This window comes from Magnolia sinica, chromosome 9 (assembly GCF_029962835.1).
Source record: "Magnolia sinica isolate HGM2019 chromosome 9, MsV1, whole genome shotgun sequence".
Taxonomy (NCBI): Eukaryota; Viridiplantae; Streptophyta; class Magnoliopsida; order Magnoliales; family Magnoliaceae; genus Magnolia; species Magnolia sinica.
In genome coordinates this window covers 2,008,386-2,032,392 of record NC_080581.1, presented here as the reverse complement: position 1 = coordinate 2,032,392, position 24,007 = coordinate 2,008,386, and the positions used below count along the sequence as shown (strand labels likewise).

Genomic DNA, 24,007 nt, shown 5'->3' with positions numbered 1-24,007 from the left:
CCTGCATGAAATAAACAACAAACTCAAAATTGAATTAATGCTCCAAACAGCGTTCCCACAAACAAATTTTCAAAAAAGACATGTTGGGCCACACAAGGACAAAATAAATGAGCAGTAATGAAAAATTTATTGACGGTCCAAATTCAATATCAAATGGTATCCATGTTGTGTGGCATTCAACTAATTTCATCATCTATGGTCTCATACATGTAGTCACGGATTAGATATTTTCTGAGGTAATACCTAAATTGGGTGGTGAGATGATGTGGAAAGATTTGATCGGTGGACCTTACACTGTTGGGTATCTATAAGCATGCGACCCTATCAATCAAATCTTGCCATGTCATCTCACCACTGAAGTGAGATTCTCTTTTCGAATCTTTCTGGTGGAAAATGATTTGTAAAGCTCCCTTGTTTCGATTTTTCTGGCCGAGTAGGATTTATAATGTTGAGCCAAATAGTTTTTGTTCTATAATTTTGTTCCCAAAGAGTTTGTTCCAGAGTCAAGTTATAAAGCATGTTATTGTTAGTGCAAAGATCATGTTTTTGTTACAAAAATTCAATACATGCATGTCCAAAAGACCAGAACAAGCATCAAATAAGAACAGATCCACCATGGTTTTTCACAACTCACTGCAATTCCTTAAATTGTAAAAAAATAAAAAAATAAATAAATAAATAAAAAACCTCCAAAAAAAAGGTCAATTTCTGAAAATATCGATGAGAAATGCTAGGTTGACTGGCATGAGGAGAGATTGAAGAGGCAATTTGCAGTACACAAACCAATATCAACTTGTGCAACATCTAGACCACTCATAACAGAGGTATTTTACATCTAGATTACAAACATTGAGCCCACAAATTGTGGTCCATCACCTGTGATTTGAAATAATGGCAGGGAAGTTTTAGATACTAAAAAACAGGATTTGGCTTCTAGGAGTTTACATGTGAAACCTTCTGGTCAAGATTCTCCTGAATGAAAACTTTAAGATTATCCAGCTGAGTAGATTTTTGGAGCATGTCAGAGTCCATCCACAGTGGAACATAGCAAACCAATGTTCTAGCCTATAAAATCATCAGAAAGGCCATACCATTACTGCTCTCTTGTGTAGAAAGATTGGCCTATAGAATTGCATTTTGACCAAATTTTCAACTAACTTTTAGTCCAACCCCAGCCGCTTTCATCTCACTGGCTTTGGGCTCCTCTTGCTTATTTTTCACTTTTGATTATGTGTTCTCCATTAGAGTAGGTGGAGGCTTCTTTACAACCTTCAGCTATTATAGCTACAACTCTGATTGTTGGTTGATTCAGAATAGCCTAGGAGGAAGCAGCGCGAACATGCTGAGAAGAATCTAATTGCAATTCCTGCAAAAAACCAATTGAATGTGCCCCCTAATTTCATCATCTATCAAACAAGAAGGAAAAAAAAAAAAAAACAATCACACTGCATGAAAAGATACTTCCAAAAAGTGCTGGAATTTAAAAAATAAAATCCATCATGAAAATGATTGGATAAGGAAGTATACAAAACAAATCAAATTTCTTTTTGCCAACAGGAGCCTTGGACAGGGAGCGAAGATGAAAATTCTCCCTTTGGAGTAGACAATTTCCTGCATCCTGGAGTTTACAGTTCAAGAAAATCATACTGGTGGTAGCATTATGCAAGCAGGCATGTACATTCTACATACTATGATGATGGATCTTTTATGCAAGAGGGGTAGGGAAGCTGCCTATGCCATGCTAGCTTTTAGAAACCTCTGGACATACAAATCAACTGAAGTGGACTACCAACTTTTCATTCCCACAGTGCAAAATCACACTTTTTTTTTTTTTTTGGTAGGACTGATTGAATGATCCTACCAATATATTTCCATCATGTATATCAAACAAGAAAAAAAAAAGAATCCACCACTAAAGCAGCTTCCACACGTACATTCGAGAATTTAAGTAAGGAACTAACAAACATAGTTAAGCATATAGCTGCATGGTGGAGAATTTTCATCCAGTCCACTCATCCATTAGATGTGTCACCATATTTTCACCTGGATCTTAAAAATCAGTCTAACCCAAAATTCGCTGCAAGAAAGAAGAACATGATTGATTGATTGAATAAATAAAAACTAATATATATGCTGCAGTAATGACAAGCCAAGTACTAGGCTCTCTATTTCCTGCTGAACGGCCTGAAATAACAGACTCCACTCATTTCTACTCGGTTTCTACTATGAGTTGAAACAAGTGGGCTATCTGTTTTATGCGGTTTTTCTGACGGAAATCGATCTGTCAGACCACTCTTCCATCACAAATGCCAAGGACAACTTTTTCCATGTCCACATGATCATCCTGAAATAAAATAAAAATAAACGTTGACAGAGTGTGCACCTTTAAAACAAGCTCTTCAAAACACTGCTGTACATTAATTCGAGTTTTTGCACTACATTCAAGGAAAAGACATCCATACTCCCGAGCAAAATCAATTCCCTCTTTCTTCATGGCAACCCTTCCACTTTCCTGCAAAATTAAACATCAAGATGCATATCTTGTATTTAAACTGTGGAAATCTTACGATATATAATTCAAAAGAATAAGGCCGTGATTGGAAGTGCACTTAAACCACATTTACAGCATAGAAGTTCTGAGGCCACCCTGTATTGAAAAGTCCTCTGAGAATGGAGGTATAGTTGTTGTAAACCTTTGTAGGAATTACCTTATCAACTTTGTTTCCAACAAGCATCTTGATGCAATCTTGATTAGTTGAGTAGAGATCGATTTCCTTAGCCCTTATATCCGCAAGATTTGTAAATGTGTCTCGTCTTGCTACATCATAAACTGGAAACATTGCAAAAACTTTAAGATTATCCGGCTGAGTAGATTTTCGGCTTTCAAGACATTCTCAGTAGATCTTCTGCTCATGGAACTGCACCAATAAGAAAACTTTGAAAAGTTGGCTTTTCGTCACCAAAAGGGTGGGCTACTTTTCAAACATATTCAAGTCTAACAACGAATTTGGACTCTAAACAGATTGTAATCTATGTTCGGCAGAGCCCTCCATTATTCGTCGAATATGAATGTGAAGTCGAACCATGCATCCCTAGTGCTTGCAGACTCCTTGCTCCTTACCAAGTCTAGATTAGGCATCCCAAAGAAGATGCTAAATTCCCCAAATTAATTTCCACATTCAGGTTGGAAAATCCCTAAATTCTAAAATCTACCTCCGAAGTTGAAAAATCCCCAAATCCTAAAAATCGAAATACAAAGCTGAAAAATGACCAAATCCACATTCGAAAATGATAAATCTCCAAATCCCCATGCTGTTGCAAATAAGATTGAGAGAGAGAGAGAGAGAGAGAGAGAATCAAACAGACCTGATGTGGAGTGTTTGGGTATCTCTCGGACAATGGAGGGCTCCTATGGTGAGAGGCTTTGGATTCGCGGTCCGGTTCATGCGTCGGGGTTAGCACGCCGTGAGATGCAACAGAGACATAGGCGGTTTCTGTTGGATTTGAGAGAGGGAGAGAGAGAGAGAGCGGGAGAGAAATGGGTTTTTGTTGGACTCGAGAGAGGGAGAGGCGGGAGAGAATTCGAATGCTCTCTTGTCTCGAGCAAGTACTTGGGTGAAACGGGCCTAACGCCGTTTGTAATGGTCATTTCACTTACCTTGATAGCCGTGATGGGACCTACTCTAACACACCAATGGTAAAGCGCCAGCTACGAGCACCAGCCCAGGAGCTACTGGTGGGGGGACTAGCCAATCCGCGTCCTGTGGATAGGCCTTTGGCATGAATGTGTTTGATCTGGTTGCGTGGAGGAAGAGGAATTAATGTGACCGGCATTTACCACTACTAGCAAGGAGAGGACCCACCCAATCCAATCCATGATTTCGTAACCAGTCTGATGTGTCCCATCATCCACAAACTCTGCATCCAAGATATCTTAGTAGGACAATCTCAATCTAGGATTTGTTTGGGATCACGTGGCATTCACATCTGTTACCGATATATCAACGGTTGGAATGACAGGATTGTGGGTTTACTGGAAGCGGACTGCATCCTGTCCCAGCCCAGTGAGGGGTTTCATCGAGAGATTGAGTTGGGAGCAGCAGATCCAAACTATAAGGTAGATTCTTTTTGTTCATCTAGTTCTTCAAGGAAGTATATGTATTGTTTTGTGCAAAGGATGGCAGTTATGGGCTGTTACGGGTAGCTCGCCTAACCTCGGTATACAGGGAGGGAAGGAATGATAGCTGAATGCTCATTATTGATTTTATTCTCATTATTTTATATTGATGTAATTATCACTATTATCATTATTTCATTTTCATTATTCCGTATTGACAATAATCCATCTAGGAAGGGATCTGTGGGCCCCCCTGTGTTATATGGGATTTATCCACACCGTCCATCTGTTTTACCAGATAATTTTAGAGGATAAAACCAAAAATGAGCCATATCCAAGGCTCAAGTGGACCACTCAGTGGGGATTTAACGCCCACCATTAAAAAACTTCTTGGGAGCCACAGAAATTTTGGATCAAGATGATATTTGTGTTTTCCCTTCATCTAGGTCCATATGACCTTATGAACAGGTTGGATGGAAAATAAAAATCACGGTGGCGCCTATGAAGGTTTTGGGGGGTGGTTGTCCCTACACTGATGCTTCCTTTGGTGTGATCCACTTGACCTTTTCCTCTGCCTAATTTGTTGATCTCATAATATAAAATTATATAGAAAACGAACTGGCGGACCGGATAAAACCCATACATCACGGTGGGCCCCACAGAAATCTGCTTGGATGCAAGACCCGCTAAGTATATCCTCTATATACGACATACAGAAAACATCAAACAACAAAGTCGTTGTAGTATAGTGGTGAGTATTCCCGCCTGTCACGCGGGTGACCCGGGTTCGATCCCCGGCAACGGCGTTTTTTTTTTGTTTTCCTGATTGAATCCATAACCGTTGGAATGAAATGGCCACTGATTTCTCACCGCCTGATTGAATCCGTTTGATGTACCATCCTAGCATTTTTTTTCTTCTATTTCTAAAAATCTAAACGTACCCCCAAGGGACATCTGCATTGATGCATACTCCCATCCACTGGATCTCCTTCCTGGTGAGTGGCCCCACCATCCAGGCCCACAAATTGAAGAGAAATCATCCACTCGATTGGTAGTTGACCATTTATCCAATGTGGATGAATGATCATTGTTTGCAAGCGACTCCCTTGACGGCGTTGATGGAAAGCTTATGATCCGCCGACCTTGAATATCCCATCTTATCTTATGTAGTATTACATCAGATCGACGGTTTGGATCAGGGGATAGGACATAGATTCAACGGCTATTGTTCCCACATATTCTATCTCAGCAAGCTGAGATATCTGCCTTGGTCTTGCTGACGCTCAATGCTGCTACAAGTCCCTATCACTCAAGGCCACTTCATGTAAGAGTTCTATAAGGTGGACTTGATTGATCAACGGTCTAGATCTACCAAAGGGTTGATATTGTGATCGTTTGAAATTCCCATCCATGATAGCCTTTTTGACATCCACACCCTTCATTTGATTTGTGAGCAAATGAAACAGTGGGGAATCAGAAAAGTAAGTAGATCCAACGTTATGGTGGGCCACCACGTAAGTAAGAGTGGACGACAACGTTTTCAAAGGTTTGCCTTAAAGTCAGATCCCACTGTTTCCTGTCCTTCTGTATGGGGCAACTTTGGTGGGGCCCACTGCAGTGTCCATGTGACATTCACTCCATTCATCCTTTTCTAAAGCTTGCCAAAAACTTAGGTGGGCCATACCATAGGAACGGTGAGATTTAACATAAACAAGTGAAAATCACGTTGCCTATTGTGCCAGTGTGGTGGCCCACCTGAATATTTGAAATGCTAGTTTTGTGGTGTCAATCAGGTCGAGCCGAGTATGAGTCGACTTAGTCAAGTAAGTCGCATGGGGCTCTTCCCCCAGTCTCACAACCATGCATCTACCTCTTTCACTAGTTAAAAATCTAGATATTTGCTAATACCATTCACTTAAGATTGATGGACAACCATAGCTTCCTTTTCAAGAAATACTTAATAGCCACCTATCAGATTACTAAAATCACCCAATCCATGTAACTTTTGGGCGATGGCATAAGCTATATCCATATTCCATAGTGAGGCCTACAGTTAAAATAGCTTAGGTTGCCATGAACGTACTATGCATGTATTCTGTAAGCATGATCCATCAGAGAGTGGATTAGGCGAGATCCCGGCCTCACCCAAGACAGTGCGGCCCACCTTGATGTATGTATCATGTATCTATGCCATCCATCTGTTTTTTCAGATCATTTTAGGGTATTATTCCAAAAAATGAAGCAGATCAATTATCTGGTGGACCATTCCATAAGAAAGAGTGGCACACAAAAACTAACAATTGATTTGCTTTATTTTTGGGATGGATGGTGTCGATATCTCAACATGTCATTGGTGGATGAGTTGCATGTAGTGGAACATGTCATTGGTGGACGGACAGCATGGATATCTCACATTGTGGAATCTCAGGTGATATACAAAAACTAATATCAACTAATATAACAAGATGTCATGGGCATTATCCAAATCTCAGGTGACATAACAATGAATCGCAAGAGATGTTATCAGCATTATCTGAAATCTCATGGGATAAACGAAAACCTGAAATCATAGAAGACATTGTCTGCATTACTGGGAATCTCATATGACAAACAATGGTGTCATAAGTGTAATGAATGCATGGTTAGTTTACTAGTGACAAACAACGATGTCACAAGTGCTGAAATCACAACAGACATTGTTGTATTACTGTTGTGGCACTGCATGCAACTCAGACATTGTTGTTTTACTGTTGCGGCACTGCATGCAACTCATCCACCAATTACGTGTTGCCAATGAAAAATCATTGCGTCATTAGACATGAAACTCATAGTGAAAAGTAAATTTTCAAATGATGTTTATGCCTTTTCAACCATAGATCTCACATTTGACACACACATGGCACTTTTCATTTGCGGCATCATTGTTGGATGGGATATTATCTACATCTAGAATTAAAATTAGGTGAAAGTCATTTGAGAAATTAAATAAGCGACCAGCTCAAGTTACAGTTGGGATCAGGTGGAACTCTTTTATAAAGCTTTGTTAAGCCCACATTGGCGTACAAGTCAGCATATAAACAGGCCACGATATATGGCAGTGGGGTGGATAGGTGCAATACCCAAGCCATCCATCACAAGGGTACACCACCATGTAGTCCTATAACCTTGCCATTTGAGCCACATGGAGCATCTCACCATCACTACAGTGGGGATGTTATTGTACACCCTTCATGCAACTCTCCATGACACTCACAAATCATGACAGTGCCCATCTTTGCCTGAAGATATCTGGTTCGCACACTATTCCAAGATCTGGACTGTTCAAGTACCATACTCGAAATGTTGGATAGGTCAGCTTTTGAAAGAAAAACTTAACTGAATGTCGACCGTTGGTTGGACTCTTTCCTAACCGCACCCATTTATAGGGCAATCAACGCTACCTGGGCTAACCAGGTTCAGTTCCTTGGGTCCAGGCCTTATTCAAACCCAGACCAGGATCTGATTGAGTCTTTGAAACTACATTTGTGACCGACCGACCTGTTTATAATCCTCAAGAGTCCTTGATAAGTAGATACAATCATCCAATTAGAGTAATCTTGGGTGTTCACCCCATCCATGGTGGGGCCCTAATAAGATCTGGATCTCGTACACTTGTACTGCAGGCACCGACATGAAACACATGGTAACGAGTAACGATCTTAAATTGCATAGATGGCAGCAGATCCTTCCCTCATTAAAAGAAAAATCAACTCATTCCCATCTTATTAAAATTAATTAGAAACACAACAAACAACTTTGGTTTCTTAATTAGGAAAAGAGGATAAAATCAAGACAAAAACTGAGAAAATAAAAAGGGGAAAGCAAAAGGCAGCCAAACAGGAGACCAGCCAACACAGCAATGTTCACCAACCCTCGGGAAAAAAAAAAAAAAACACATGAAACCTCGACTGTTGCTGGCATGAATGTGGATACCGATGCGCAAATTACCTGCAGTTCTATCCAAGGCCCAGAAAGAAATCACCGGATTTCATCCTCAAGGTTGCGGAAACCGACATTGAGATCTTCATATAATTTACTGAACTTCGCCACCAGAGCAGACTCCCCTTCTGCAGGATCTTCAAATTTCTGGGACCTGCAATTTCATGGAATTGACAGATTTGGATTAAGATAAAACCTTCTGCTGTGTAGACTTCATTCTTTGTCAAAGAAAATTCAACTAGAACAGCTACTGCTAATGACCACCAAATGGCTGAAACTATGTGTGACTGTTGAAGAAACTAAAGAGGTAGTTAACGCACGAATTTTGACTTCCAGTGGCTGAGGTGATCTTTTTAAATTTCATTTTAGATGGTATTTCCATTGAATTTTGAAATTAAAACAGCAAAATAACGGAAGCTAAATCAAAACTCTTTTTAATTGGTGTGGGAGAAAAGGTTCCCACACACCCTGTGATTGGTTGACACAGATGGTTGAATAAGTAGAAAAGTGGAACCACACTATCCGATGCTCAGGTCTAAAGTTTGTTCTGTACCATTGGGGTTTCAGTTGTATAAGTGGGTTAATGGTCCAGGACCAGAATTGCAGATGTTACATGCCCCACCATGGATGGTCCATGCACTAAAATCTCCCAAGCAATAAAATATTTGGCCTTCTCGGGCCCATTTGGTTGCAACTCCCGCAGAAGAGGGTTTCCCACAAAAGGGGTTTCGGCCAATTTTGTCTGTCGACTCACAGCAACCAATCCAATTGCTCTTTTACTAGTGGGCTTCTTAGTGCTGATTTCATTAAGTGCAGGGGATGGGACGACGGTTTGTGAAAGTGCATCCAAACACACAAACTGAGGTTTGGGTTAAGACGTGGTTTTGGTGTCAAACATACCTTTTGAGGCATGTCCAAATGGGCCCTTATTTTGGCTGAATGGTAGCTGTTGTTATACAAACTGAAACCCAAGTGGGCCACTGCACAAGCATTGTACAAAAATCTTCTCTCTGTCCGGTTGAATGTGAACCATAGGCCCTACTCTTACAAACTGAAATGTGAATGGTACAGTAGAAAGTTTCTGCCAAACACAGTATAATGCCTCAGCACAACAAGGATGCCATAATAAGACGTGTCATAAACCTGTTTAAAAACTATATATGAATAACATTGTGAAAGATGTTATGCCTCAATGACCCATGTGGTTGGTAGACAACATCCAGATTGGGAACCCTCAACTTTAGTATAATAGTACTGACAAATTCAAAGTCCTTATGCTTGAAATCACAAATACAGACCTAGAAATCAATGTCCGCCAATTTCAGGAACATCAATTTTGAAAACGAGGGATACATGTTCAACCATGCAGGATTCTTCATACTGAAGATTTTGGCATCCAAAACATAGCTAAGATTAAGACTAAAAGGAGGAGGTGGATGCATTTTTGCAATACCAAAAAAGAGAAAGGGTAGCTGTCGTGGATAAATGCACAAAGTCATGGTTTACTTACACTAGACGGTAGAAAAGGTCGCCCAGCCGATGCTTGATAACATTGTATGTGATCTTCTGGCCATCTGAACCTGCTCCTCGCTCCACCGTCTGAAAATGGTGGAATATGGAAGATTTCAAATAAAATTACAGAATCATATCTAGAATTTAAAATTTTTAGCAGCTTGAACACAAAAATCTGCAGAGTGAAATACTTCACTTCAAATAAATAGGCTGGGTCTGAGTCTTAAACAAGGTTAAAAAAATATTGGAATGCATCAGATCGTACCAGGAATTTATCATGATAAGTTCATCCAGTGATACAATTCAAATGTTCTTATGAAAAAATACTGTTTGTGTCAGTTTTTATTATGGATCCTATCATTGATACCTTCCAATACAAACACAGTGCTGCAGTGTACCATTAATATATTCTTCCCAAGATAATTTTAATGGCACTCATTGCAATACAAGGTATCATCTTGTATCAGGAATGTAACCTGATAAATTCATAAACGATACAACATGTTCAAGGGCATGTTTGGACACACCCTCCAAAAGGGCATTTGCAGTGCAAATGCTGTTTTGATCCAAATGGCAGTTGATGTTGTGCGTTTGGATGCACTTTGCAAACTCCTGTCATCTTCTGCTGGTCAAATAGGCACTTAAACGCTCACTCAATTGAAAAGGCAAGCCTGCAACTGCCCTTTATAGAAACCCCCTTTTGAGGAAGTGTGTCCAAACAGCCCCCAAATGATATTTTGGACCATGGTCTTCAAAATGGGGAACAGGATGAGCTTGGAAAGAAGCAGAGAAGAACAAGGAAGGGGATAAGGATAGAGGTGAACAGTAAAGCTTGAACTGAGAGAGAGAGAGAGAGAGAACAAGGAAGGGGATAAGGATAGAGATGAACAGTAAAGTAAGCTTGAACTGAGAGAGAGAGAGAGAGAGAGAGAGAGAGAGAGAGAGAGAGAGAGAGAGGCCTAGCTAATGAAAGGCTGAGAAAACTGGTGAATCACAAACGTCAGCAAAACAGTCGTCAACTCTGCAGAATTTTTCCTAGCAATGCTTTAATTTTCCCTTTTTGAACAATTCTTATAGCCACCAGTATCTGCTTCACACCAGTTCTCGAGAAATTAAATAAATCCATGGATTGCCAAGCCAGAGCCCCACAATTTTAGCACTATTGAATGCTTCAAACAGCATAAATGAAACCCTAGTCATAGAAATTTTTGAAGCTCAAAGCCACCCTGATGAAATTTTGGAACTAGAAGTCACTATTCATGTCTATATTGGTCTCCCTCTACAACTAGGGGTGGCAAGGAGCACTCCTGGATTTGATTTGGACCTGAATTTTGAAATTCACAGGTCAGGCCTGTCGGGTTGGCACTGTTTAAAAATTAGATTTTGGGCCCTGCTCATTGACAGCCCTTATCTACAATCCCTCCTCACCCTGCCTTTTGATCAACCTGAAAATTATTAGACAAATAATGGGACGAGATGGTTATACCTGATTCGCCAAAGTGTAAAAATGGATAATGTTCCGCATCATCCAAACAGACTTGTAGAATGGACAGAACTTGTCGTATCTGTCCCCAACCACACAATAATTATGAGCAGCACATAAAACGAAAAATATAACAAGCGCAGAACCAATCAACATATGGAAACATGGTGATTAGGACTCACGGAGTAAATGCATTCTGAGCAAGATAATCCTCCCTCAGAAGCTTCGCTGTCTCGAGGACAATCTTGTCACTTTCAGCTAAAGCATCTTTACCAACAAGCTACAATATCAAGTCAAATGGTCACATATCCTTCACTATTCTCAACTCTCAGTATTCACCAGGACGCTGATAAAAGCAGTTTAAGAATCACATGGAATAACAATATCAAAACTGAAACCAGAACATGTAAGTCATAATAAAGTCAATTTTGAAGCAAGAAGGAATGTATACCTGGACAATTTCGTTCAGGTCGTCTTCTCTCTGCAACACCTCGCGAGCTTTCGTCCTGATGTCAATAAAATCTGCATCGAATTGCTCATAGAAGGACTCTAAGGCCTGCAGTGCAAGAAATGGTATGTGAGTGGTACACAGAGGGGTAGTAGACATTATATGAAAGGCCCTGTTTGGTAGATGCTAAAAAATGAGTTCATCTCATTTTAGTAGACATTATGTATTAGAGATCTTGAACTCCAATATATAATCACTGTTAGCAAAAATGAGCTGAACTCATTATGAGATGAATCCATTTTTAGGCATTTACTAAAAAAGGCCTAATTTCCATGTCTAGACCCTTAAAAATCGAACAGTAGCATCTAGCACGCATAAGCTGGAAACTTTACACAAACCTTTGAGTATTTTGAATAAGATATGAGCCAATTCACGGACGGAAAATGCTTCCTCTGAGCAAGTTTCTTATCCAGACCCCAAAAGACCTGAAAATTGAGTAAATAAGGAGGCTGACATTTGATTACAAGAAGGCATCAACAGACTGCACATCATGTTTCATGAAAAATGGCTTTTGAAGAGAACAAAGAAAAAGAAAAGGAGATCATTATCACCTGAACAATGCCAAGGGTTGCAGACGTTACAGGATCAGAGAAATCTCCTCCAGGAGGAGAAACAGCACCAACTATTGTTACACTGCCGGTACGATCAGGGCCCCCTAGACATTTCACTTTACCAGCCCGTTCATAGAAAGAGGCTAAACGTGCTGCAAGGTATGCTGGATAGCCACTGTCTGCTGGCATTTCGGCCTGAATAAGATTTATTATTATTATTATTACTATCAATAAGTGCAGAGGGGATCATTTTGTTGTCTGAGAAAATATTTTCCATAATAGAATGGATCCAGACATAAGACAAGTCAGATATGCATGGAAAAAATGGAAGAAGAGAAAACAACATCTAAGATCAATAGCAAATAAATATGGACAACATGATTCATCAAAAAAGGATTGTCACATGATGTGCTGGAATGGAATTTATGAAAGTGAATGGGGTGATCATCATGCCAAACATGATATGGAAGAGGGCTTTGCCATAGAAAACAACCAAATGGCAAACATTGTAATCTGCCAGCTTCTGCTATGGAGTCTCATATCATATCTGCATCCATTTATAATTTGTTACTTGGGACATAATAACCAAAAAAGCTTGTCGTGTATATTTTTCTTCTGATAAAGACAATTTCGTTAATTAAAAACATATAGATTGAAGTTGCAGTAAAGTGCATATCAAATTTCTTCTGACCATATATGTTTTGATTCAGCAACCTGTTTCATGATATTACAGTTAAAGAGAGAGAGACAGAATAATCAATTAAAAGTTGTCCCTCTTTATCACTTCCTAAATATTTGGATCATAAAGGACCGTGAAAGTCAGAACCTTTTGGGGGTACATATTTTGAGCTCTAATGAATCAGGTGGCAAGTTATTTCATGATAATTTCTGCTACATGCACCATTTACAGGATTGAGTCTGTCAACCAAAACATCTTCAACATATTTTCTGCTAAATCTTCATGATGTTTTCTACTTCATTATGCCATTACCCTAAACATAGAAGTTGCACAAAACTGTTCACAGATACATGACACAAATGGTAAAACATTTTAGCAGAGGAAGGTAGACAATGACTAAAGGGAACCTAATATGATGATTGGGAATGACGTTATGAAACTTCTTTCAATTGCACCACTGATGTCAGAAGAAATACGATATCTTATCACAATGAAAAAGAAAGATGGGTTGCAGACGAGAGAAAAGTATATTTAATTACCAAACGGCCAGATATTTCACGCAATGCTTCTGCCCAACGAGATGTCGAATCAGCCATCATGCTAACATTGTAACCCATATCTCGGAAGTATTCAGCTATTGTGATTCCTGAAATGCCATATTTGCATCATTAGAACATAAGCGCATCATGTTTGATGAGACAAAACAGCAATAACAGCAAAAGGGAGGAATTCCCAGCATTGAAATTCAGAAAATAATTGAAATGCAGGAACACTTGAGCATCATCTGCTAGAAAAGCATAACACAGTCATTCACGCACACTACTCCACTAGGGATGGGAAACATGGATCGGAGGAATGAAGCTAAAGCTTGAGCTCCTGCCTCAGATTAGATGGGCAACAACACGTGGCAAATTCCTACTCAATGAATCATTTGTTTCAAGTTCCTATACCAAGTTCTGGAAGAATCAAGAAGCAATAAGCACAGCCAACATGCATGGTAACCTCCTTAAAAGTATTGTACCAAGGAAGCAGAACCTGAAGATATATAGACAGCAGTACATTGCTTTCCTATGAGCGCCCAAGGGTTGGCATACTCGTGCCTGCATCAGAGGAGTCATTATTGACACAGCTTAATCTCTCTGGTGACATCAAAGTCAAAGTCTACACAGTTTCTTAACCCATATCTAAGCCGTGTTGATTACTTCAATCCTGAGAAGTAACTACGCAATGCTTGCCAACATGCTAACTCGGTAGTTGTTTGAGGCCCATTTTGTTCAAAGTGTGTGATAGTTTAGAGGGGATTCATCTGAGGAGGTTTGCATCCTAAGCAACAGATAGGCTCGACTGAGGCCCAACACATAGTTACAGAGTATTCCTGACATTATTGAAATATCTCCGATATTATCCGTATCTCTAACTCGGCGATACTAATAACACTGGTAGTGATACTGATAACATTGGCATTATAAAGAATTCCACGTATTGGCAACGCATCTCTAAGTATTGCCAACATATCGATATTGCCAATGTATTGCTAATATTTTTTACTGTAGACTGAGTGAAGATAGCCTTGTTTCAACACTGAGGTCTTGGTATCGATTCCCAAGTTGGGTGTGGCTAACAGTGGGGTGCGTGTACTAACATGCTAACCAATAACAAAAAAGAAAAAGAAAAAAAAAAGTGCCACTTGTATCGCCAATGTATCGATATCACCAACATATCGCCAATATTTTCAATTGTGTAAATTCTAGGCATTGCTTGAATCACTAGCGTGTTGGTGATATTTCGATAATATCGACAATGTATCGATATCACCAAAAATCTATTTATTAAAAAAAATATCCATTTCAAATTTATTTTTTTTTAATGGGCACGTGGTTGTATGCAATATTCAAATTGTTGATGATAATGTTGATAATATCACAATATTATCGTTATCGCAACATGGGCAATATCAAGACCATGGTCTTTCGTTTCTTTTCCAGTTGTCGACAATTTCTCGGTGAAAAATCATGTATTGTCAATATTCTGAAATATCAATGGATGTTTGGATAGAAAGTTGGATGAATGGTTGGATGGATAGCATTTTGATGGGATGGTTGGACAGATTTATCACAGCAACACATGCTTCTAGGCCCTCATTAAATGGAAACTTATTATATATGCATTCTTTTTGCAATTTTTTGGTTCCTAAATATTCGAATGTGTATTTTAGCATCTCTTGAAGTTTTACTGAAAGATTCCACCATTTTCCCCATGTTTCCTCGCATATCCGATTATTGGCGATATCAATATTGTTTCTCTGTATTCTCGGCCAGCATTACTTGTAGCAATACTGATACTTCGAACATTGGGCCCTCTTCCCGATCAACCTGATGTATCTAAGGCAGCAGAACCCAAAATCACAAAATGGATGATGCTTTTGTTCAGAACTTGGCAATTTTGGCAGCATCTCTAATCACTCGACAAGGTTTTGGTAACTGACGAGGTTCATCATTCGACAGGGTCCAAATGTCTAATCAGGTCGGTCCAGCCGTCTTTCTCATTATTGCTCTTTGCCTTTATGGGAACCCATACCGATGTCAACTGTTCTGAACCTTGAACCGTCACCATGCATTTGATCTCAGAGATCCTCAGGGACCCACTCTCATCTAGTCTTGTATCTCCTGAGGAGCCTTGCTGCCGTCCAACTGGTTCTACAAACTCAGAGCCCTCTAAGCATGCTTAGATTTTGCCAGGTGGATTACATATAAGGTTCAAAAATCCAGAAGGGATTCACTCAAGGGTCACGTTTGAACCAGTGGAGCAAGTAAGGGTGGACTGGCCCTATGCCAAGGACCCTCTTCCCAATCCCAATCAGCCTAACATAGAGGAGCCTCATCACCCGAGGGGATTCAGACAATAAATTAGGTAAATCCCAACAAATCCTTCGAGATCTTAATAAGATCACCCGCATCAGCACATAAATTCTCATCCTTAGCAGATTCAGGAATGGTTGGAGATATTATCATTATCTTGATGGCTCCTGCTAGATCCAAATGCTGATGTGTTAGCTACCAATTTGTCTATGTCAGCATAGTCCATGATGTGTAGCACAACCTATTGGTCCAACAGAATTGTCTCCGAGCAGCTCACAAACATCTCATGCCCCATCCAATATAGAAATCTTCATTCAGTGACAGAAAATATTCTTCACTATGCGTCAACTAACAAGAGAGCTCAAAGCGAGAGAAGTTGTTGATTCTTTGCCTACCTGCTTGTATTAGCTCTCTTGTTAGCCTATTTGGTTACATCAATCAGGGTGTCTGGTTGAGCCCGCGTGCTGCCAACTAAAGTCTGCCAGAGCAAGCCTCTACCATTGCAGCTGACCAGGCTTGGCTCAGGCAGCGGAAACGGGTAGTCTCACTGCCAGTAAGAGAAAATTGCCTACCCACACGTGTTTTGTGCAAGTAATACCATTGCTTTGATCTTCGGCTCATATCTGCCCTCTAGCTTGTCAATAGTTGTCATACAATAGCAGGACCTGAACATCAAGAACCCTCGCACTTGTACTAACAGCAAACCCTCATGGTATCGGCACAAAACCACATTGATTTCTAAATGAGCTTGGTTGCCATTATGTTAATCTAACTTGGTTTTAGAGCACAAAGCTTGGCAATATAAAATTCTCAAAACTTGTGTTCGCAACTATCTTTAGAAAGGTCTTTGCAAGCAAGAAGAGTAAACCATCATAATAATTCACAGGAAAAGCTTTCAGTATTTCCAACAAGTCAGGCCGTCACAAGATCATCTAAATATATACCAGTATATATAGAGGCTTCCCTAGCAGCCACAGGCATGTTAGAAGTGTTTGCCACGAGTGTTGTGCGCTTCATGACGGATTCTTCACGGCCATCAGGTAATGTCATTGTCAATTGAGGGAAATCAATAAGAACCTGGATAAATAACCAAAAGTTAACATGTCAAGAAAATCTAAAATAGATAACTAAGAAGGCTTAAAGGACAAATATGACCACATACCTCTGCCATTTCATTTCCTCTTTCTCCACAGCCAACATAAACCACAGCATCAGAATTTGAGTACTACACACAAAAACAAATAATACGTGTTGGAACATCACCAATCAGGGAAAAGGGTTCCAACATTCAGACCTCCAAAGAAGGCTCAAAGTGAACAATGTACCTTTGAAAGAGCTTGACTAATGACTGTTTTCCCACAACCAAATGCTCCAGGTATAGCACAGGTTCCTCCAAGTACTGATGGGAAAAGGGCATCAAGAACACGCTGTGGACAGCACAAAACTAAACCATTAGGATAAAAATATATATATGCTAAAACATTAAATAAGGGGAATACAGCAGGCAAAGATAATAGAGGATGAGACATTAGATTTATGTTGTTGTATTACCTGCCCAGTCAAGAGAGGTGTATCAGCGGCAAGTTTGGACACAACAGGCCTTGGGGTACGCACAGGCCATGTCTGCAGAAAAGTGAAGAGAAACCAATATAGAATAGAATCGCATTATTTCCAGTTATTACTCAATGCAGTTCAAATATTGATATGGTGGCCAGAATTAGCAAGTAAAGAACCTGAAGCATGGTAAATTGCTTTTTAACACCTTGGAACTCCAGCTCTAGCACAGTATCCTGTAAATATCAGCCAAAACATAGTAGGTAGGTGACGGAAAATAATCTTCCAAGAGACTCTCATTGATAAACATGAATAATGAACCGTCAATTTTAAAAAAAGTGCCAGTTGTAACGTATATGAGGTCATAATTCCAACCATGTAGCACCTCTAATAGCAAATGGAACCGGAATCAAGGGTTGCTAAAGTTTAACTTATTTTCTATCAGAATCAACACATATGTCTATTCCCAAGCGTAAAAAAGAACTTAATAAATTTCATTCAGAGGGTTGTGTATCTTCATATACATTTGTCTTCCAACCACCTCTGAAGAAAAGGAAACATGCAATTTGTGACCATCTCATACATCATATAAGGAGAAAAACTACGAAGTCTCTTTGAAACCTTTAACTCAAATAGTTTAATTCCCATGCCACTCACAAGATCCAGAAAAGGCAGGAAGTTTTGTAAAACATCCAGTGACTTCTGTAAAGATGATGGATTTCCAAATGTTTATTGCAGTTGCAAAACTGGTAAGGTTTATAGACAAACCTTTAGACTGTATTGACCAGCGGGGGCAATGTAGGTTACTTTTCCCATAGAACCAGGAGGAAGTGCAACATGGTGCTGAATTAAGCTGTTCTCAAAAACAGACTGCATTGAAAAGCAAACCACAAAAGTATAAAGATGCAATTAAGTATAGGGAAAGTCAGAGGTTTAATGCCACCATACTTTTCAAATAGAAGCTTCACAATTTCAACAGAGGAAGTCTAATGATAATAAACTTACAGCATATAAATCTCCACCAGTCACAAGATCTCCAACACCTGCAACAGTTAAAAGAAAGACCAATGATTTTGAAGTTAGACAGAAACAACCGTTCTCATTATTTCACATAAAAGCGAGGATTAAGAGTGTATGTCAAGGTCCATCAAAGTTACCAGTGTTTTAAAGGAATTACCTAATTTTTTAGGCTGGAATTCCCACAGTATATCTTTGTCAAGGGCAGGGACAGAAACACCGCGAGGGATATAAACATCACCGGATCTTATAGCAATAGTTTTCAGCGGCCTCTGGTTCCAATAGAAAGGCAATGGTCATTAGGTACTCATGCAAGAACAGACATGAAGGCCACTGACAGACAGTGTTTGACAAAGCAGAACCAATTTAAATACATAAAACCTCATGATCAGAATAGATATGAGAGAACCTCGCACTCAACAAAGTAAAATCAATAGAAACCATGTCAAAGATATCCAAGAAAATGAAATTCACACATTCATTTAAGCAGACCTGAATCCCATCAAAAATGTTGCCCAAAATTCCTGGCCCTAGCTCCACGGAGAGGGGCTGCAACAAGAATCCTCAGGTTGTGAGATGAAATGCTTAATAAAGTCTGCCTCTAACAAGAGCTGAGAAAATCAATCATATATACCTTTCGTGTTCGTAGAACAGGGTCATTCACCATCAGCCCAGCAGTTTCTTCATAAACTGTATACAGAAGGCAACAATTTTATTTTGTTAAGGATTCCTACTTCCTGAACTGAGAAACAGCTCTAAAACTGTTGAAATAACTCATGAAAAGGAAATGCAAGGAGAGAAATGGATGCCATCAGCAACAACTTCAAGAATCAAATACCTTGAATTGTAGCGGAATCTCCCTCCAGCCGAATAATTTCTCCAATAAGTTTGTCGTGGCCAACACGGACGAGTTCATACATAGCAGCACCACCCATTCCATTTGCCACAACGACTGGTCCTGATACCTGTAAGTTTGCGTGTGAAGTGAGGACCATAAACTAACGTGCTTGATTCTGTGTGAATAGCCTAAATAAAGCATCATTTGAAGAACCCACATGACTTCAAGAGTACAATGTCAGAATGATTGTAACTCATTCAATTGAAATAGAGGGCTCAACCTCTTACAATTCTTATAATACATTTTGTTCAAATTTCCTTTCCTTGTTCTATAATCATAGACCAACTTGATATTCCAGTATACAACTGTTGCAAATTTAAATCGCGCAGAAAGAGATTGTGATTATCAAGTTAAATCAGAGAAACACCAACATCAAACAGGAATAATAGATATTAAACACCAAAGGATCTCATCATTCTTTTAAACAAATATAAATTCGTGGACAAATCCAACCAAAAATGTCTTCAAGCACTTACTGACCACATCGACAAATGCATTGAAACTACACAAAATTCCTGAGAAATCTACGACTGAAATACTACAACCAACTAACATTATTTGAATAATTACTAAATAAAAAATAAATTTCAGTCAGAATCATCAAAGACCGCTGCAAAGCTCATTTCCTACTTAATCAGCAGCAGAATCCATTGATCTGATTGAAATCCACCAAAAAGCACATATCAAAGGAAATTCATCCAAACCATTCATTTTTGTATGCGGAAAGTGAGAGAAATTTATTCGAGATACCACATTCAACTGCCCTATCATTTCGGAATCACTGAAAACCTCATTTAAATCTCGATAAAGAGAAAACTTCATCAACAGCTCAAATCCAAAAATAAAACATCCGAACCGTTCGATTCAATCAGATTCAACCGAAATACGTGAGATTTTCACCAAAGAGCTGAGAGAACAGTACCTTCCGGACATATCCGAACTCGCTCTCCTTTTCCGAATCCTCGAACGTCGTGAGCCGATCCCCGTATACAGACGGCATTTTTCAACAAGATCGAATGAAAGAAGCAAAGATTGGATGCGGAGGAAGAGGAGAAGATGATCCGAATCCTAGAATTCGAATATCTGGAGAGGTCAAATCGAAGAAAGACGCAAAGGGATCTGATGAAAATGAAGAGAGATTTTTAGAGGTTTGGAGATGGAAAGGGGAGTGCCTTTTCAGAAAAGGGAAAAGCCAAGATCTGATACAGAGAGGGAAATGGTGCAGATCATAGACGCGAATTTCAGTTATGCGGTTTGCTAATTCACGCGCGCGTGGAGCTATGCTCTTTCTAATAAGTCACACGAGTTAAGCGTGCAGTATCTGAGCTTTCCATCTGCCTGATTTTGGAAGGCGGATTTCCTGCGCAAGGATGCTTGGTGGGGCCACTGAAATGTATGTTAGAAATCCATTCCGTCCATCCTTTTTGCGAGATCATTGTAGTAATAAATAACAAAAATGAGGTGGATACAACACTCAAATGGGTCACACGAGAGGGAAAATTGGGGGAAAGAATCCTACCGTTGAAACTTTCCTGGGCTCCACCTTGATGTTTATGTCCTATCCAAACCGTTTAAAAGGTCATTCCCAATGTGATGAAGTGAAAAAACCAAAATTATAGCCTGATACAAAACTGTTTTGGCCATATGAATGCTTCAACGGTGCTCACTGGATGCCCACTGTTTCCTCTCGTATGGCCCACGTGAGTTTTGGATACAACTCATTTTTGGTAGCACGTCTAAAGTGTTCTCGTAAAACGGACGGACGGGGTGGATTTCGTAAAAACATCGCAGTGGGCCCCACCCAGCATCCTTGCGCAGGAACTTCGAAATCCGCGTCTGATTAGCTGGTGTACGACGAAATCGGATTGCGTACTGAGTTACTCAGTACGCTCTTATCGTACTGAGTAAACTCATTTGGGCCCACCACGAATGCATGTGGTTTATCCACGCCGTCCATTCGTTTTTCCAGATCATTTTATAGGTTCAAACGAAAATTGATGCATATACAAAATCACAAGTGGACCATACCACTGGAAAAAGTGGAAGTATTGATTTCAACCGTTGAAAACTTTCTAAGGCCCCCACTGATGTTTATTTGTCATCCAACCTGTTAATAATATCAGAAAGACTTGGATGAAGGGAAAAAACAAATATCTGCTTGATCTAAAAATTCTGTTGTCCCCAAGAATATTTCAACGGCAGATGTTCAATTCACACTGTTTTAGGTGATGTGGTCCATTTGAGATTTGTATTATGATCCATTATTAGAATAAACCTAAAATTATGTGTTAAAATAGATGGACGGAGTGGATATAATGTATCAATGACACTGGGGCCCACAGAGTTTACTCAGTACGCTTACCGTAGTGAGTTACTCAGTACGCAATCCGCTTCCGTGTACCAGCTATATAGCTGGTGTTGGTACGTGTCGTGCGAAGACGAGCGCTGACGCTCGTCGAGCTCCGAGTTGTACGAAGGGTTCAAAGGAGATAAAAGTTACATGGGCCCTACAGTGATGTATATATTATATCCACACCGTTCATCCATTTTTTGAGATCGTTCTAGAGCATTATCCAAAAAATGAATCATATTCAAAGCTTATGTGGATCACACCAAAAATAACAACGAGATAATAATTTTTACCGATAAACAATGCGTAGGGCACACCATAATGTTTATTTCCTATCCAATCTCTTCATAAGGTCACAAATACCTGAATTAAGAAGAAAAACAAATTTTATATTGATCCACAACTCCTTTGACTCTAAAAAGGATTTCATTGGTAGACGTTCAATTCCTTACTACTTTTTGCAGTGTGGTCCACTTAATATTTAGATCGGTCTTATTTTTAATCCTGAGTCTTAATACGAACTGGCCAAATGGATGGCCAGTTTGGATATAACATATACCTCGTAATCAGACCCACAAAACTTGATGACGTCAATAGTTGGTGTGAGGTACACCAGCCAATCCACTTCCGGATTAGAGGCTACCATAAAAAAGCCACACAAAGCATGTCAGTATCTCCATGTCACACCATGTCAAGCTTAGAGAAAGTACCAAATCACAGACAGTTAATAATCAGTTGAATGATCCGGGGATTTTTCAAATGACATTGACAACACATAGAAATTAACGGTATTTGTTATTAAGAAAGATGGACATGATTGATAGATAGATTTAGTCTTTTATTTGTACTTCGTAGTAATAAGGCCCACTTAGATGGACGGACTAGATTTTTATACTATACCGCATGTACGGCGCCTGTTAGCTGCACCATAACGACCTCTTTCACACGATTGTATCCATGCACTCTAATGAATTATACACGTGGGCCCAACTAATAATCTAAAATGGCTAGTCTGCATCTTCCAATGGAAGGTAATAATGAAAAAGAGTGGATGAACCAGATTCAATAAAGAAATTCTTATGAATTGGAAGGTTAGAATCTTTCAATTTTTCTGATTTATGCGCCATGACACATCCACAGTAGGTCCTACTAATTGGACGGTTATCATGACACCAACTCAATCTCTGAATGCATGCATGTGAACCATCACATTCCAGCCTATGTCAACTCCGAGCAGAGCTGTACACGAGTTGAGTTAGCTCGGTCAGCTCGCTCGATTCAACTTGGAAAAGCTTAACTCACCTCGGCTCAAAATTGGATTTGGACTGGGTTGAATTGGTTTTGGAGCTTAAAAAAATTTCGAGCCGAGTCCAACCTTGCCCGAATTCGACTTGACTCGAATCGAACCTCAACTCGAACCCACCCGGATTGAATGAGCTCGGTAACTCAGTTATTTTGATATGAATGTTGCTCGCCAAGTGTTTGATGAAATGACTTAACGAGGTGTTGGCGAGGAAGGAATGAATATGTTGGCTATTTGATTTTAATGATGCTCGCGCCAAGTGTTTGATTTTAATGTTCTCTTGGCGTTTGATGAAATACTTGTGAAATATTGTTATTGTTTTACATTTTGTGAGAATTTGAAAATGTATTTTACCTATTTGAGAAAATGTCGAATAGGCTCGAACTCGGTTTGAATTGCCGAGCTGCTAACAGAGACAAGCTAGCAAGATGGGCTCGAGGATTGAGTTGAGTCAAGTTCGAACTGAGGTTAGCTACTAGCCGAGCTGTGCCAAGCTGGATTCGGTTCAACTTGTGTACAACACTAACTCCAAGCATGGTTTTCTAACTCAGTGAGCATGTTTGTTAACACTGAAAATGTTCACTTAATACGAAATCTGGAAAGCTATTGATGTTTAGCGGTGTTTATTAATGCCAGATGAGGAAAGTGCTCCATTATTTTATGCCGAAATTTTTCGATGAAGGAGGTATAACTTAATGGCGAATTCACAAAGCGCTCTGCAAATATTTTTTTAAAATCCAATATTGCCCCATCGATGAACAAAGATTTTATTGTTTACAGGGTAACCCATAGATGAACAAAGAATTTATTGTTTATAGAATAAACAACCCAACTTTTAATGTGTGACACTATTTTGGGCCCACCATGATTTATGTGTTACATCCACACCACACCGTCCATCAACTTTTTCATATCATTCTAAAGCATGATCCCAAAAAGTATGCACATCCAAAATTCCAATCGACCACAACACAAAAATAGTGGGAATGAAAGGACTCCAGTTAAAACCTTCCTAATGCCCACCGTGAGGTTATTAGCCATCTAGTAAGGTCTGACAGACCTGGATGAAAGGAAAACACAAAAATCTAACTTGATCAAAGCTTTCTGTAGGCCTGAGAAGTTTTCAACGGTAGTCACCAAATTCCCTCCGTTTCCCGTAGCGTTGACTGCATGAGCCTTAGATCTGACTGATTTTAGTA

At 39.6% G+C, this 24,007-nt stretch overlaps 2 protein-coding genes and 1 non-coding gene across 3 annotated transcripts; 1 reads left to right on the top strand and 2 right to left on the bottom strand.

The window, feature by feature from the left end:
• Positions 1 to 2,102: 2,102 nt before the first annotated feature.
• Positions 2,103 to 3,387, bottom strand: LOC131256627 (ras-related protein RABC1-like). The gene is made up of 3 exons (XM_058257566.1): positions 3,367 to 3,387; positions 2,709 to 2,830; positions 2,103 to 2,512 (listed from the first exon to the last, which is right to left on the bottom strand). The coding sequence occupies exons 2-3, from the start codon at positions 2,733 to 2,735 to the stop codon at positions 2,285 to 2,287; spliced, it is 255 nt and encodes an 84-aa protein (XP_058113549.1). The 5' UTR covers positions 2,736 to 2,830; positions 3,367 to 3,387; the 3' UTR covers positions 2,103 to 2,284.
• Positions 3,388 to 4,851: 1,464 nt separating this feature from the next.
• On the top strand, positions 4,852 to 4,923 carry TRNAD-GUC (transfer RNA aspartic acid (anticodon GUC)). The gene has a single exon. It is a non-coding gene; the product is annotated as a tRNA-Asp (tRNA).
• Positions 4,924 to 7,850: 2,927 nt separating this feature from the next.
• Positions 7,851 to 20,396, bottom strand: LOC131256626 (V-type proton ATPase catalytic subunit A). Its single transcript, XM_058257565.1, has 20 exons — positions 20,078 to 20,396; positions 19,096 to 19,222; positions 18,892 to 18,947; positions 18,750 to 18,806; positions 18,418 to 18,529; positions 18,246 to 18,283; positions 18,009 to 18,110; positions 17,420 to 17,476; positions 17,238 to 17,309; positions 17,012 to 17,113; positions 16,849 to 16,911; positions 16,631 to 16,763; positions 13,368 to 13,474; positions 12,150 to 12,344; positions 11,937 to 12,023; positions 11,542 to 11,646; positions 11,273 to 11,370; positions 11,094 to 11,172; positions 9,606 to 9,694; positions 7,851 to 8,249 (listed from the first exon to the last, which is right to left on the bottom strand). The coding sequence occupies exons 1-20, from the start codon at positions 20,153 to 20,155 to the stop codon at positions 8,135 to 8,137; spliced, it is 1,872 nt and encodes a 623-aa protein (XP_058113548.1). The 5' UTR covers positions 20,156 to 20,396; the 3' UTR covers positions 7,851 to 8,134.
• Between the last annotated feature and the right edge of the window lie 3,611 nt (positions 20,397 to 24,007).

Bases quoted from the DNA above. Each gene is read 5' to 3' on its own strand.
- LOC131256627 (XM_058257566.1), bottom strand. From the start codon at position 2,735: ATGCTTGTTGGAAACAAAGTTGATAAG. The intron at 2,513-2,708 runs GTAATTCCTACA...TTAATTTTGCAG, and splicing joins TTGGAAACAAAGTTGATAAG to GAAAGTGGAAGGGTTGCCAT.
- LOC131256626 (XM_058257565.1), bottom strand. From the start codon at position 20,155: ATGCCGTCTGTATACGGGGATCGGCTCACGACGTTCGAGGATTCGGAA. The intron at 18,530-18,749 runs GTCTGCTTAAAT...TATTGGAACCAG, and splicing joins ACATTTTTGATGGGATTCAG to AGGCCGCTGAAAACTATTGC. The intron at 17,310-17,419 runs GTTCTTTACTTG...ACTTTTCTGCAG, and splicing joins AGCAATTTACCATGCTTCAG to ACATGGCCTGTGCGTACCCC.